Source organism: Cimex lectularius, unplaced genomic scaffold (genome assembly GCF_000648675.2).
Source record: "Cimex lectularius strain Harlan isolate CLEC.00 unplaced genomic scaffold, Clec_2.1 scaffold193, whole genome shotgun sequence".
NCBI classification, from domain to species: domain Eukaryota; kingdom Metazoa; phylum Arthropoda; class Insecta; order Hemiptera; family Cimicidae; genus Cimex; species Cimex lectularius.
Window position 1 is genome coordinate 91,825 of NW_019392759.1, and position 16,970 is coordinate 108,794.

The 16,970-nt window shown below is 33.4% G+C and overlaps 2 protein-coding genes across 7 annotated transcripts in view; one reads left to right on the forward strand and one right to left on the reverse strand.

The window, feature by feature from the left end:
- The first annotated feature begins 5,844 nt into the window (after positions 1 to 5,844).
- LOC106669925 (polycomb group protein Pc) lies at positions 5,845 to 14,924 on the forward strand. Its single transcript, XM_014399804.2, has 8 exons — positions 5,845 to 6,171; positions 9,914 to 9,957; positions 10,018 to 10,083; positions 11,851 to 11,899; positions 12,330 to 12,465; positions 12,522 to 12,844; positions 12,934 to 13,089; positions 13,209 to 14,924. Exons 1-8 carry the CDS (start codon positions 6,118 to 6,120, stop codon positions 13,443 to 13,445), a joined length of 1,065 nt encoding a protein of 354 aa, XP_014255290.1. The 5' UTR covers positions 5,845 to 6,117; the 3' UTR covers positions 13,446 to 14,924.
- LOC106669903 (TBC1 domain family member 9B) overlaps positions 12,046 to 16,970 on the reverse strand; it is a 32,838-nt gene continuing 27,913 nt past the window's right edge. For 2 of the 6 annotated variants that reach the window (XR_002910371.1, XR_002910370.1), the window contains exons 24-25: positions 15,310 to 15,535; positions 12,362 to 12,450 (exon numbers count right to left, since the gene is read on the reverse strand). Coding sequence is in view for 1 of the 6 variants with exons in the window: in XM_024227364.1 (XP_024083132.1) it covers positions 12,448 to 12,450 (3 nt within the window). In the remaining 5 variants the exon portion in view is untranslated. Of the gene's footprint in view, positions 12,451 to 15,309; positions 15,536 to 16,970 lie in introns of all 6 variants that reach the window. The other 4 variants (XM_024227361.1, XM_024227363.1, XM_024227362.1 and 1 more) reach the window with 3 other exon arrangements.

The following is a 16,970-nucleotide window of genomic DNA, read 5'->3' on the forward strand; positions in this document are numbered from 1 at the left end:
AAGAATTTTCTGCCATTGCGGAGACTTTTTCTGACCACCTACCCATCACACCAGTCCATCTCTTTTCTCGTCTCTACAGGTCAACCTTGTCTGATCTCCGACGTTGATCGATCTGTACCAAAATGTCAAATACTTCTCGTACAATAGCCAGGAAAGTAACATTATTAGCCCAACAATTAACATTATTATTAAATTTCAAAAAATGCAATTAAGTCTTGCCCTAAAAAACCGCAGACGTTTCTAATCTGTCGAAGGAGTCCGTGGTTTGAATTTGAATGTCTACCAGAAAAAAAGCATTCACATTGATTAATTTATACCGCAAAAGAAACTGATTTGTTAAAAACCGATTACTTAGAAAGGAAGAAATGTTTTGTTGAACTTTGTTTAAGAAAGAAAAAGCTTACTTTTCGACCAATTGATACTAAGGTTTAAGGCAAAAATTACAGGCCACGCTGACAAAATTCCTGTCTCCGATTGGGTCAGTTATTTCTCTAAGTACTCTAATTATTTATTTTATTTTACTTTTTGTACTTTTTAAAGAGCACACATGAAGAACAATACGGCTTGCAAACGGAATTTACCGGGCTAAAAAAGGCTGACGAACTGGGATTTTTATTTGGGGGTTGTATTCACGGGGCTTTCCTTGTTGCCCCCAATACATTTTGTTTTGCAGAAGGTTTTTCTGCTGACACTATTAACGGAAAATAATAAAAATACGTATTTCAAAATTAAAATAATGTCATCATCCTTAGCAGAAATGCTAAAACTGAATAAACCCACGGGTCCTCAACCGGAATAAGTACCCCTGGGGGTAACGAGAGGCCATTAAAAGGTACATGAAAAACATTGGTAATAGCGGCCACCAACAATGCAATAAGAAATTATTATTTACATTAGATGTTTATTTATATTTGGAGTTGTAAGGGAGCATTAAATCTCCGACTCTGTGTTGGAAGATGGTAGTAAGAAAAGGGTTGGGTTCACCGAAAAAAAAATGTTTTTGTAGAAGTGAATCAAACAAACTCAGAACTATCAAATTATCTTGCTTTTTCACACCAAAATTAGGTAGGTGGTTGTCTCAGTGTAACGATTTGATGTTTTTTGAAGGGCACGATCAGGTTGGTGTGACACGGATTTCGATCAACATTTTTTTCGTGATTCTACACTCCAAAATATTGGACACGTATACGCCACTTCGTGTAAATGCCCTGGTTTCGCCCAAATGTTTTTTGAAATTTGAAATTTTCCGTTTTTTAATTTTTTTTTCGTCGTTCTACTTGCTCAAATCTACTATGTGAATACATAATTGTACAGCATAGTTTATTTCGATTGCAATCAAAATATAGTAAAAGATATTAAAGTTTATCGATAACCAAAAAATTCTAAAAACCAAATATTTTTCAAGTAAACTAGGTCTATTTTTTTCCGTGGAACTAATATGAAATTTAGTTTTAGCCCTCTAGAGATCCCTAAATATAAATTTTTGTTTGAATTTAAATTTATCGATTTTTGGACCCTTAATTTGTTTTTCGATATTTAATGTTATCGGAATATCTGATTTAAATTTTTTAAATTCAAAAACGGCTAAAAGTATTTTAACGTCAAACATACCATTTGAAAGTAGAGGACGAACGTAGTTCTTAACGACGCATGTAGCTAAAAATATATAAAAAATTTCTATAAGAAAATACACAAAATAGGAAAATTATTTGTCAAAAATTCTTTCTTTTTATTAATGGAAATAATAGCCCAATTTTAATGTTTGAAACAGTTATAAAATGCATTTGACAATTTTTTGAAAACGAATTTTCAACCATGAAAATCGGTTTACTACGGTTTGAGAAAAATCATATTAGGAGCTTGCACTACGAACGAGACTGGGACGTTGAAATTATCGTCAAAAAATTAATTTACACCGATTTCCACGAAAGTCGATATTTAATTTATTTTAACGCTAGAATCACGACAATGAGGTCCAATCCAAATTTTGACTATTTTCTGAAGAATTCCGCACGGATATTTTTCCACTGTTGGATATATGTAATTTGGATATGGATATATAATATGGATAATTTGGCTAACAAATCTAAGGAGTCTTTGTTGACAAGTGAGAATAATTAATTCCAAAATTAAACCCACTTTTCCATTGACATGTTTTCATTACAAATAGACTTAAGAAAATTCAGTGAATAAATAAAATACATTTTCATTGCGTTTTTCATTTGCATATCTTTGTCTAATTAATCGATTCCTAAGATTCTTTTACTACAGTTGACTTGATTAGTTATTTATTTACCTTTAATTTTTTGGCATTGCTTAATTTAGTATTTTTAATTTTATTTATAACATTTTACATTTTTTTGTGTGGCGATTAGTGACCGTAAGACAAAGATTATTCAGAAATCGTGAGAAGCGGTCTGGTGAGATGTAGGTTTCAAAAAAACATTTTCTTTATCGTGCCAACGTTTCGATCTTTAATGAGAACATCTTCAGGGCCTGGGAACTCAAAGTGTTTGTGAGTAGAAATACTTTGAATGAATATAAAAAATATATTTTGCATTGTATAAATTCACTTTTTTCCACATCCTACATGTATTTGTTAAATTTAAACAATGTTTGTAAATCCCAGGCACTGAAGATGATGTCAATAAAGATCGAAACGTTGGCACGATAAAGAAAACGTCTTTCTGAAACCTACGTCACACCAGACCGCATCTTACGATTTTTGAATAATATTTTACATTTTGTTCATTTGCGTTTCACCAAAACTTTTTACCAAAGCAAAACACTACATTCTGAACAAAATTCAAATTAATTAATTATGAAAGAGAAGGGACGAAAGGTAATTCTGTTTGAATGAATTTATTTTTTAATTTATAATGTATAAATTGAAATATTAATAAAAATTATAAGTATAAAGTAAACTTATTTAAATGAGCTTAAATGGTTATTTATGGATTAAAAAATATTATTTTTGGTGTATTAATTTCATTGTTGTTTAACATAAAAACAAAAATGTTCTACTGCACAGATTATTGTAATTTGGTATGATTGTAAAAGATTCATAAAAAATACTCCTTTTTTTTTACATATTTTAACAAATATTCTATAAGCAATGTAGGTCAGAAAATGGTGCAAACTTGGATTGGACCTCATTGTAGTGATTCTAGCGTTATAATAAATTAAATACCGACTTTCGTGGAAATCGGTAAAAATTAATTTTTTGACTGATAATTTCGACGACCTTCTGTGTGACTGGTATTCCTAGTGCAAGCTCCTAACATGATTTTTCTCAAACCATAGTAAACCGATTTTCATGGTTGATAATTCGTTTTAAAGAAATTATCAAATGCATTTTATAACTCTTTCAAACATTAAAATTAGGCTATTATTTATATTAAAAAAAAGAATGTTTGACAAATGATTTTTTTTATTTTGTGTATTTTCTTATAGAAATCTTTTATATTCTTTTTTAGTTACATTCGTCGTTAAGAAGCTACATTCCTCTACTTTCAAATGGTATGTTTGACGTTAAAATACCTTTAGCCGTTTTTGAATTTAAAAAATTTAAATTAGGTATGCATTAAAAATCGAAAAACAAATTAGGGGTCCAAAAATCGATAAATTTAAATTCAATCAAAAATTTATATTTAGGGGTCTCTAGAGGTGCTAAAACTAAATTTCATATTAGTTTCTCGAAAAAAGTTATGACCTAGTTTACTTGAAAAATATTTGGTTTTTAGATTTTTTTTACGAGGGTTCGCAACGGCAGAGGTCATGTCATATAAACCCTCAGAGTGCCGGTGTTTTTGAAAAAAAGCCCACTTGTAAGTATGTCGGGTTCGAATGCAGGGCCGCTGGATTCGAACCCGGGACCTTTACCTTAGAGTGATGAGCGCCGTGTCAACGCCTAGACCGTTGCGACCACCGACGCCCCTTTTTGGTTATTGATAAACTTTAATAGCTTTTGCTGCATTTTTACTGTAATGTACATAAACTAAGCTGTACAATTATGTATTCACATAGTAGATTTGAGCCAGTATAACGACGAAAGAAAAATATTAAAAAGCGAAAAATTTCAACTTTCAAAAAACATTTTGGCGAAACCAAGGCCCATTCACAAGAAGTGGCAGATACGTGTCCAATGTTTTGGAATGTAGAATCATTAAAAAAAGGTCGAGCGAAATCCATGTCACCTGATCGTCCCCTTCAAAGAACAGCAACACCTACCTAACTTTGATGTGAAAAAGCAAGGTAATTTGATGTTTCTGAGTTTGTTTGAGTCTCCTTTACAAAAAAGACCTCTCTCCACGAGCCCAATCCTTTTCTCACATCTTCCAATACATAGTTGGAGATTTGATGACCTATTATAACTCCAATATTTCTGGATATTGAATTCCAATACTTCTTTACAATGACACGCTCAGTTTAATCTTCTGATATTGGATTTTTACAGATATTTAGCCAGTCGGATCTTTTTAAGGTAGACGAAACTTCCATATCCCTGCGTTACCCTTCTGTCCAGTTAACAGGCATGCAATGATCAGTTTATTCTTCTGATCTTGGATTTTGACAGTTATTGAACGTGTGGGAACTTTTGCAGAATGGTACTGGATCTACTGGTGTTTATGAACTTTCCCTTGCCCTTCTATCACATCTACGTTACTTTTCTATCCAGTTAACAGACCTTTAATGAACCTGCGTTTGTTGGTAAACTGAGTTTATTTTGCTGATCTTGGATTTTGACGGTTATTGAACTTGTGGTACCTTTTACAGATTGTTATTAGATCTACTGGTGTTCATGAACCTTCCCTTGCCCTTCTATCACATCTACGTTACTTTTCTATCCAGTTAACAGACCTTCAATGAACCTCCTTTTGTTGGTATTTCTTTGCAATGTTACACTGAGTTTATTTTGCTGATCTTGGATTTTGACAAATATTGAGACTATCGGGCCTTTTAAACAATGGTTCTGGATCTACTCATGTTGAGGAACCCCCATGGCTCTTTTACATCTACGTTATCCTTCTGAACAGTTAACTGACCTCTAATGATCCAAGATTTATTGGTATCTCTTTGCAATGATACTATAAGTTTATTCTTCTAACCTTGGATTTTGACAGTTATTCAGTGTGCGGAACCTTTTGCAGAATGATTCTCAATCTACTGGCGTTGATGAACCTTCCCTGGCCCTACTATCACATCTTCGTTACCCTTCTTTCCAGTTAACAGACCTTTAATGATCCTTCATTTATTAGTATTTCTTAGTAATGATAAGGTCAGTTTATTCTTCGGATCTTGGATTTTGATAAATATTGAGCCTGTCGGACCTTTTAAAGAATGGCTCTGGATCTACTGGCGTTGATGAACCCTCCCTGGCTCTTCTAGCACCACTACGTTACCCTTCTGTCCTGATAACAGACCGCCAATGATCAGTCTATTCTTCAGGTCTTGGATTTTGACAAATATTGAGCCTGTTGGACCTTTTACAGAATGGCTCTGGATCTACTGGCGTTGACGAACCCTCCCTGGCTCTTCTATCAGCACTACATTACCCTACTGTCCAGTTAACAGACCTCCAATGATCAGTTTTTTCTTCTGGTGTTGGATTTTGACAGTTATTGAGCTTGTGGGACCTGTTACAGAATGGTCCTGGGTCTACTGTGTTGATGACGAAGAGTGACTTTCGGCGTAGGACACATGGAACAATGCATTTTGCTTACCTGAGTTGTAGCTTATTTATAAGGGATGAATTGATATGCTGGTAATCATCTGTGTATTACTGGGTTCAAAATCCCAACGAGTCAGTAGTGAAAAATTGGAAAGTTCCACGGTTTGATGTAGGCGTCGTTAAAGCGGCGGCAGCGCGCGATTGTAAGTCGTAAGTTGGAAGTGGGGAGGCCGTGGTCGGCGGGTCCCCTTCGAATGGCGATACCGAGTGGTGGGGAGGCAGCAAAGACAACGGAGAAATGCCGATCGCCCGCTGGGCCGCACGCTGTTCTATCTTTGCCGTCGTGCCGACGATCCACTGGTGAGCCACGGCGCTAAATGGCCCTCGGGGCAAGGCCGTCAGCCCTTTTCTTTCCCGTTTCCAACCTGAGATAGACGCAAATCCAAATGGGCGACAGAGTCTACGCCGCGGAGCGTATTATGAAGAAGAGGTCTCGCAGGGTGAGTCGCCGCCGTTCAGGCCTTGTTTGTTTTTTTTAATGTATCGCGCGATCGGGTTTGGGTCCGTCGAGTCTCGCTTTCGACCAGTCCGCAAGTAATTTCATTACGATATCTCGTCTCGTCTGTTTACGGTAAACATAACCTCATTCGGTGAGGTGGTAAACATTGCGCCTCCCTCCATTCAAAATATTGCTTTGATGCCACTTCACCCCTGCTGACTGATCAGAAATCCCTTGAAATACCTTGGTATACAGCCACCCTTTACCCATGTCGACAGTACTTTTTTCAGTTTTCTTTTCCTCGCAAATTTCAAAAATTTTATAAAAATAATTACAAAAAAAATTTCACAAAAACCATCAAAATATCAAATTCATATTTTCAGTTCTTTTCCGAATTGCTAAAGAAGAGAGTTTTTCGTTGTTTCTTTCGATGAAAGAATTTGTTATTTCAAATCAGCAAAGGGAAATTTGAACAAATAGCAAACGGTGTCGTGACAGATCATTTGGTGCGTAAGTGGGGCGCAAGGTATTACTGGTGAAAAGGAACCGTACTGTCACTAATGTCCTCAAGAGGCTGGGACATATATTGGAACGATACAATTTTAATATAAACTAAAAAAACAAAAACTTGTAAAGTTTAAATTTCATTCAGTTTGTAACACCTCTTGATGTTGTCGATAACAACTACACTCGGAAGCCCCAGTCAAAAAAAAAAAATAAAAAACCACTGTTTATTTACAATATTGAACTCTTATCAGTTCAAACATTTACATGTTATAAATGAGATTTTCTATCAGAGAAACCATTTTATTTATTTATATATGGATACCGTGCTTGTACTAAAATATATAAATGTATTACAAGTAATTACACATAAAAAAGCGCATAATATTCAAACTAATAATCATTATAATGTTTACACATAATACGGTGCTATTTACAATAATATTCATATGAATAGAACATAAAGAAAAAAAAATGTAAATATTGGGTTGTCCGGAAAATAATGCAGGATTTTAAGTTTTCATTAAAAAAAATCTATATAAAATATTCTGTTTACGTTTACAGGATTACTCATTTGTATNATTTTGATTAAAGAACATTGCTTTAAAGTAACTAGTTTCTTTTTTTTTGTTTAATACCAAAATCCTGCATTATTTTCCGGACAACCCAATACAATGAATATAAATGCCTAGGTGGTCAAGTTTTGTTTAATGAATTGTAAATTTTTGCTGGATTTCTAAGCAGTTTTGTCTTGATGTGTAGCATAAGTTGAAACACTCCGTAATGTTACTAAAAACAACAAATTCCCTATATTAAAGCATAACAATTTGCTAAAACTTTACTGTTATGACAATTTATCCCAAATTCTTCCGATTTCAAACAACAGGAGGGAAAATATCGGCATGCTATTGTTCTGACACTGGGCCTGTAATTTTTTAAAATGTGAGTCGATGATTATTGCAAAATCGTGATTTGCGGTCTGGTGCGACGTAGGTTTTAGAAAAACATTTTCTTTATCGTGCCAACGTTTTGATCTTTGAGGTCATCTTCAGGGTCTTTGAGTGAGTACAAATACTTTGATTGAATATAAAAAAATATTTTTTTGCATTGTATACACTCACTTTTTTCCACATTGTACAAGTATTTGTTAAATTTAAATAATGCTTGTAAATCCCAGGCCCTGAAGATGATCTCAATAAAGATTGAAACGTTGGCACAATAAAGAAAATGTTTTTCTGAAACCTACATCACATCTGACTGCATCTCACGATTTCCGAATAATCAAATATTTTCAACATTTACTTCTCATTTGCAATATTTTACAATTTTAACATAGTTCGCTAACTCGTTATATTAGTATTTTTACAATTTGACATTTAAATTAATTAATAATAAAAATAATAAACAGTGACAGATCAAATTGTGTGTAAGTGGGGCGCAAGCTGTTACTGGTGAAAAGGAACCGTACTGTCACTAATGTCATCAACAGGCTGGGACAAATGCTGGAATGATACAATTTAAAAAAAAAATTTTAAGTTCAAAGTTCAGTTTGTAATGCCTCTTGATGTTGATAACAAACTGCTCTATTTATTTACTATATTGAACTCTTATCAATTTAAAATTAATATGTAATACATGAGATTTTCTATCACAGAAACCATTTTATTTATTTATTTATACACGAATCTGCCATTCTCGTACAAAAATATATAAATGTATTACAGTAGTATATTATATATTTACACATAAAAGAGATCACAATATCATGCTAAAAATATTCATATGGATAGAACGTAAAGAAAAATAACATAAATAATAAAATATATATGTGAATTATTTCAGTAAAACTAAATATTTTCAACATTTACGTCTCATTTGCAATATTTTACTTTTTTAACATACTTCACTAACTCATTATATTAGTATTTTTACAATTTGACATATAAATTAATAACAAACAATGTCAGATCAAATCGTATGTGGGGTGCAATGTTTCCGAGGAAAAGAAATGCCCTGAAGATGATCTCAATAAAGATTGAAACGTTGGCACAATAAAGAAAATGTTTTTCTGAAACGTACATCACATCTGACCGCATCTCACGATGTACGAATAATCAAATATTTTCAACATTTTCTTCTCATTTGCAATATTTTACAATTTTAACATAGTTCGCTAACTCGTTATATTAGTATTTTTACAATTTGACATATAAATTAATTAATAATAAACAGTGTCAGATCAAATTGTGTGTAAGTGGGGCGCAAGCTGTTACTGGTGAAAAGGAACCGTACTGTCACTAATGTCATCAAGAGGCTGGGACAAATGCTGGAATGATACAATTTTTAAAAAAAAATTTAAAGTTCAAAGTTCAGTTTGTAATGCCTCTTGATGTTGATAACATACTGCTCTATTTATTTACTATATTGAACTCTTATCAATTTAAAATTAATATGTAATACATGAGATTTTCTATCACAGAAACCATTTTATTTATTTATACACGGATCCGTCATTCTTGTACAAAAATATGTAAATGTATTACAAGTATATTATATATTTACACATAAAAGAGATCACAATATCATGCTAAAAATATTCATATGGATAGAACGTAAAGAAAAATAATATAAATAATAAAATATATATGTGAATTATTTCAGTAAAACTAAATGTTTTCAACATTTACTTCTAATTTGCAATATTTTACTTTTTTCACATACTTCACTAACTCATTATATTAATATTTTTACAATTTGACATATAAATTAATTAATAACAAACAATGTCAGATCAAATCGTAAGTGGGGTGCAAGATGTTTCCGACAACAGGAAATATTGTGAATCATTTTGACACTTAGTCTAAACTTTTACAAAAAACCCTTAAATTTTTTTAAAAACTTTTAATAATTATTTAATGGCCTTATGATTCCAATATTAGCCAGTTGTATTAGGTGATATATTGAGTGGGAGAATGCCAACCAGTTGGCTACCATGATCCTCATACCCTCAGTCACATTATAATGTCTTATTGTCTTTGATTTACTGTTCTTTTAGTTTTAACTTTCCCCTGAAATAATTGGTCGATTGTCCCCAAGTTCAATAATGAATTCTTGATTTTATCCAGAAAGACCCAACGATGAGATGCTTTATCAAAAACAAAATAATTTTACATGCTTTTTATTATCACTTGCATTTTTTTTTCTCTATGTTATTATTAAATATTGATATTTTTTTTTAGGGTCAAGTAGAGTATTTCGTCAAATGGAAAGGCTGGAGTCAAAAGTAAGTAATCACATCTCGACAAAACCATTTGACAAACAAATTAACCATTTGTTTCCGCAGGCATAGCACATGGGAGCCAGAAGAAAATATTCTGGATAGCAGGCTTATTGACATATTCGAACAAAGGTAAGTTAAGCTTTAAGTTGTAAACAGATTCTTGAAGTCTTAGATGACGTATCTATAGATCATCTCTTTTCCCATCCACTTCACTCTTTTGGTATGTACTCATACTCACTTCTGAATATGGCAAAATGCTGAAATGCATCTGACATACCAAAACAGTGAGGGATAAGAAGACTAGACTGATCCGAACTGACCAAACTATAAATATTGTTGTAAGGTCTTCTTTTCTATACATTTTTGACAGAAATTTTAGATCGTCTATGATAAAAAATATATAATTTTTAATTCAAATTTTAATTATTTAATTCCCTAATTTCGTGGTCCTCTTGACCAATTAATATATTAGAATTAATTAAGGTTTTTAGTTGAGATAAAGAAGTCAATGATACGAGCGGGATTCGAACCCACGATCTTTGCTAGATACACTGCTGCTCTACCACTTGAGCTATTGTGACCTCGATCCACTCGGACACTAACTTCCCATCTCAACCCCACCTTTTGAATTTTCCCTCCTTTTCGCCATTTTTCAAATGTCGTGTAATCAGATTGGATTCTCGACAACAAATGAAATGGCCATGGAGAGCTTTAGTGAAGTTCAGTATACTTGAAAAATGGCACAAAGGAGGGAAAATTCAAAAGGTGGGGTAGATATAGGAAGTTAGTGTCTGAGTGGATTGAGGTCACGATAGCTCAAGTGGTAGAGCAGCGGCGTATCTAGCTGAAGATCGTGGGTTTGAATCTCACTCGTGCCATTGACTTTTTTCTCTCAACTAAAAACCTTAATTAATTAAATTATTTATTTCAGTTCAAAAGGTGGGGTAGAGATAGGAAGTTAGTGCCTTAGTGGATTGAGGTCACGATAGCTCAAGTGTTAGAGCAGCGGCGTATCTAGCCAAATATCATGGGTTCGAATCCCGCTCGTGCCATTGACTTTTTTATCTCAACCAATACCTTACATAAAGATTAATTAATTGAAAGAAGTTATATGGTCATTTGGACTGTGAAATATAATGGATTTAATAAGTAAAACAAAGTATATCTTCACTAAAGCTCACCTCTGGTCACTTCATGTCGCCGAGAATCAAATAGATTACACGACATTTGAAAAATGGCAAAAAGGAGGGAAAATAAAAAAAAAGGTGGGGTTGGGATAGGGAGTTAGTATCCGAATGGATCGAGGTCACGATAGCTCAAGTGGTAGAGCAGCGGCGTATTTAGCCGAAGATTGTGGGTTCGAATCCCGCTCGTGACACTGACTTTTTTATCTCAACTAAAAACTTAATTAATTGAAATATGTGTGGTGATTAGTGACCGTGAATGAATTTATACAATGCTAGAAATAATTATTCAGAAATCGTGAGATGCGGTCTGGTGTGATGTAGGTACTTGTGTGTCGTGTTGAGTGTGAGTTTGGGCACTCTCAACATGACACACAAGAATGGCACAATTACACAGAAGACAAACACTTTGAGCCCTGAAGATGATCTCAATAAAGATCGAAACGTTGGCACGATAAAGAAAATGTTTTTCTGAAACCTACATCACACCAGACCGCATCTCACGATTAATTTTTAAGTTTATTTTTATTTTAATTAATTATACTTTTGGAGATAAAAAAAAGCTAGTGTCATGAGTTTTACAAATTAACAAGTTACAAATGTACGGATTTATTTGTATTCTTGGAAATGAGTAACAAAACTGAAATGCTTAGTTTAATTACAAATCTGTCTATTTTACTTTAATTAATTAAAATGTTTATTGCATTTTTAGCCAGAGAAATGACAGTGCTGCGCACAAAAGAGGCCCAAAGAAAAAACAGGTAACACAATTCTTTTAAATTTGTTTTAACATTTTGATTATTGCTTATTATATTTAAATGCAGAAAATACCAGCATAATGAGTAATATGAAACCCACTCATATTTATTATAAATATTTATGAAAGTTTGGTCAAAATATCAATATATATGGTGCAATCTTTTATTGTAAGCAGCAAATATTAAAGGCAGTCTTATTCAAGGTAAGGTATTCAACATAATCACCAAATTATGTTTTAGTGAATTTACATTTCCTTTCTTGTAAATGAAAACCCCCAAGAAAATAGTTTGTAGAAATATCTGTGTAAAATGAGTATTCTTTGCTCGATGCTTACATTTATTTTATACCACATAATACAGTTGTATAGTTTATTAGATGATAGTCACAATATATTTATATAATTTTATATTAACAAAATACGAATTAAATTAGGTTTCCCAGGCTCCGGCTCCCGTGGAAGCGGAGAGAGAGGTAAATGAAGAACCTCCTGAAGAGCCGAAAACTCCTGAGGAAGAACCACCTCCGGAAGAACCGCCAGCCGAACCACCTGTTACTGATAACAAAAATGGTAATTAATCATTTACCTATTGATCGTATCCAATAACTAATTTATGGATTTTAAAGGAGAACAAAGCCAAGCAGAAGAGGAACGCGATAAGTCTCCTGTTCCTGAACCTGATAATAAAAAAGAAAAGAAAGAAGCCACACCTCCACCTCCGGCACCACCTTCCACACCTCCGGCACCACCGCCCACCGAGCCTGTCAAGCCTGTGAAAGATGAGCCGGTTTACAATCCTGAAGAGGACGCGCCGAGACCCGGTACAAAACGGAAGGCTGAGGTGTTGAGTAAAGAAAGTGGTAAAATTGGCGTCACTATAACAACCAGTCCACCACACCCGGCGCCAAAGTTGCCGAAACTCTCACCACCACCTCATCCCACAGTAAAGGTAGTTTTTTCCTCTCAAAATTGTTTTAGAAAATCTGATCACAGATGTTAACATTTCTCGATTTAATGCTTTATTTCTTGCAATGTTAGACGCCATCACCTCCACAGAACAAAGTGAGTCCTGTTGAACAGGTCACATCTCCACCTGTTACAAAACCATCACCTCCAACAGCGCCTCCAGTCAATAATGTACCTGCGCCCACACCGCCTCAAGAAAAGAAGACAAGCCAACCCCAGACACAGCAGGTATGCTTTAAATTCTCAATATAATTTTTTATTATTAATGTATTGTTTTTAATATTTTTTACAAGGATCTTACATAAGACAAGTAATTTTCCTTTTTTCATTGAAAACTTGTTTTGCAGAACCAAGCCCCTGAGAAGAAGAAAATCCAAAATGGGCATACCGGCAATAAGCTAGTGACCCATATCCTCACCAACCCTGGCCCCGAGTATTGGAGGAACAGGAATCCGCTCGCTGACGATATCGTGATTACCGACGTGACCGTCAACTTGAGCACAGTCACAATCCGAGAGTGCAAAACTGAAAAAGGCTTCTTTCGAGAAAGGCCCAATCAGATAAATCCGAGTGATATTAAATAGCGAAATTATTTCCAAAACAGTATTTTTCATTGATAGATTATCCGGCTGGCATTCAGCGGTTGTACATTATTGTTCTTTGATGGTATAGTGTACATAGTTAAAGAAATCTGTTAATTTTAGGGCTGATTTAAGGATATTTTTTATATTGGGGGAAAAAATCTATTTTCATCACAATGTTCTGTTGATTTGTTGTAATAAACAACAAAGTTTTTTTTTTAACTAGGGAAATAGTTATTAAAATACAGTTGAAGAATATAGAGTAGTACATATCTCCCTTAACTGAACTTAAGAGAAGAAAATAATTTTTTTTATACTATTTCTATTTTACATTGATTATATATAACTTAAATCTTTTTAGTACTCCAAACATAAATTTGGATCCTTAGGTTAAACAAAAAAAGTATATGCATTTTAAAGTTGTTTTAATCTCGTAAATGAAAATGCATTTTCATAAAATACAAAAGTATTTTCTTATACTTTAAACTGCTTTCTTCCCAGATGTAAACCTAAGGTGATTTCAATCATGTTGCCTTGTCCCGTAGTCAGATAAAGTGAAATATTTAAATAAGACCGTATCTTTTAACTGGTAATCAGTTTAAATTTTTAACTTAAAACTCTTTTATTATTTATAACTATGCTTGTGTAAATAATTGTAAATATTTTAATTTATTTCACTTTATTTATTTTTTTCCTACTTGAAAAACCTTGTGAGATTTAAGAAAAGGGGTAAAGTACAAAAATTGCTGTCTATAAAAAATAATTAATGTTTTGCTGAATAACAATTGAATTTTTATCTGTTTTTTAATTAAATGGAAATTTTCATTAATGGCTTACTGTGGCTAGAGGAAAAAATCATTTGTATTTCAGCAAAATCCTTTTTTTACTTTTGTAAAGCATAATCTGTTTTATGTATTTAAATCAGAAATTTTATTGCTGATATTCTTCTATACATTGTTTTTCTATCTTTTGAGTTAATAAGTAGCTCAATTATTCGGTTTTAGTATGTTGACGATGAAAAGTGTATTATAAACTTGTGCCCAAATCGGCCTGGAGTATGTATAGATTATGAATGATTGTCAAAGCTTGGTTAAAAATATATTTAAAAAAATATTGAAAACACAATTTGTAGATGTGTAAATAGGAAACAAATGTGATGAATTCTATTTCTAATAAATTGTATAGTAAGTTTGTTAAGAAATATCTGCTGACTCTTCCACGAAAAAAAACAAAACAATAAATGCTTTTTATTTTATCCTTTTATTATATTTATTTTAAACAGGGTAACTTTGGTTTGGTATCGTTTTAATGGAATCCTCGGCAAATTCAGTACAATGTTAATTTAATTGATCATCTAAATAAAAAATAGTGTGTTTTAACGATTTTTCCATTCGGACAAACTAATGAAATCGAAGGGCAAGAAAACCTTCACGCATTCATATAAAAATTACGAATTATTTAAACAGTTTTGAAGTTGTTTCATGGAAAGTATTTAGAATTGAAAATTAGGAAAAATCATTCTGTGTTTCATAGAAGTATTTAACAAGAAAAACAGCACTTTATGTTAAAAACGTTGTACAGAGTAAATTGAATAGTTTAATACCTTTGAAAATAATAAAGTATATTTTATTTACAAAGTTAAAAATATTTTTATTTTATTTTTAACCCCATGTTTTCTCCATGTAGCTGTCTTTTTTTTAGCATGAGACAAAAGGACAATGCGGACAAAACTAATTATTTTACTTTTAAAGTACTACCAGCAGGAGTTACAAGCAGTTGATATTTTTTCTAGATGCCACAGAGGTGTGGATACCCAAATTTCAATTAAATTGTTTTAATTTTCAAATTAAAACGCATCCTTTCTTACATCGACTATCTCTTCCTGAAGTTCTTCTCGTGGTTTGAGGTTCTGAATTTTCAGGCATCGAGGCTGGTGTTCCTCAAGGGAGTACCTAGGATCAATTTACACAGCTAACGCCGCTGACATCCTAATATGATCTTCACGGACAATACCGCAATCCTCCTGTAGCCAGAGCATCTTTCACCTAGATCATCTTGGCCTCATCAACTGGTGCATTCGGTGGCGCATCAAGCTAAATGAACAAAAGAGCCAGCATGTTCACACTTAGTAGTACTTGCCCATCAGTGCAAATATACAGTAAGGTATATCCATCCGACCAAATTTCCTACCTTCGGTTCTACTTGGACAGAAGACAAAGAGCACACACAAAAAAAGACATGGACAAATAAGATGCTTTCTTAGGCCCAAATTTACAATGAGTATACACAACAAAATATGACACTAATTAGACTGATTTGGACTTAGGGAGTTGAGCTGTGGGGTACAGCCAAGCTATCCAAAATCCAAAGAATCCAGTCCTTTTAATGAAAAGTGCTGTTGCGTCCTCAACAGTCATTTCGACATCATTAACCAACCACAAATCACAACTTCTGCTACAATCTCTTCTTCTGCATCAAACCACCAGTTCAAGCCCTATCTTCATCTTCCCACTCTAACCTTGTGACCTCTAACACAACCCTAAACCAATCAACCTAAATCCTAAACACAGAGTTCTAGCAATGGCCAGCTCCCCCCCCCACCATCACATGGTATAACAGGTTCTTGCCAGATCTTTTATTGTTAAAAAAAAAAATATTTATTCGATAGAACATGCTTGCTTATCAAAAATTGGAGGGCAACGAACATGTAGACCAGTGGTTCCCAAAGTGGTCCCTCTGGACCCCCCAGTATCATTCAGGGGGTCTGTGGAAAATTAAAATTGATTTGGGGGTCTCTGAACAACGTCAGGGGGTCCGCGCAAGGTTTAATATAAAATAATATAATATAAATAATAATTAAATTCACTAATTTTGTGGTCTGCTTGACCAATTAATTATTACAATTAATTAAGGTTTTTAGTTGAGATAAAAAAGTCAGTGGTCCCAATGGCAAAAAGGAGGGAAAATTCAAAAAGGTGCGGTTGAGATGGGAAGTTAGTGTCCGAGTGGATCGAGGTCACGATAGCTCAAGTGGTAGAGCAGCGGCGTATCTAGCCGAAGATTGTGGGTTCGAATCCCGCTCGTGCCATTGACTTTTTTATCTCAACTAAAAACCTTAATTAATTGTAATAAATAATAATATAAAATAATTCTAAAAGTGCATGTTTAAATCGATTTTCTGCGCTCTTTGATTCAGTGTTGTAATTTCTGAAAACCAAAGACAATGATTTATGACATAATTTAATTAACTCAAAAGATGACATAGTCTACATGTCTGATTTATTTGCCAAATTTTAACAAAACTAATTTGAAACTACAAGGTGACCAATTAAATTTAATCAAAACTAGTAGCGTAATATCTGCATTTGTTGCAAAACTTTTTCTTTACAAACAAAACTTGGGAAGAGGAGAATGCTCTGTTTCCAAATCTTTCGACATTGCAAATTCGAGATGAAGATTTGCTTGCATACTGTCAACACTTAACGGCTCTTCATGCATACTTGAACCAAAGATTTGAAGACATTCTTC

Excerpts from the sequence above, each read along its gene's own strand:
- LOC106669925 (XM_014399804.2), top strand. The coding sequence starts at position 6,118 with ATGGGCGACAGAGTCTACGCCGCGGAGCGTATTATGAAGAAGAGGTCT. Across the intron at positions 10,084-11,850 it reads ATTGACATATTCGAACAAAG|CCAGAGAAATGACAGTGCTG; the intron begins GTAAGTTAAGCT and ends TTGCATTTTTAG. Across the intron at positions 12,466-12,521 it reads TGTTACTGATAACAAAAATG|GAGAACAAAGCCAAGCAGAA; the intron begins GTAATTAATCAT and ends TGGATTTTAAAG.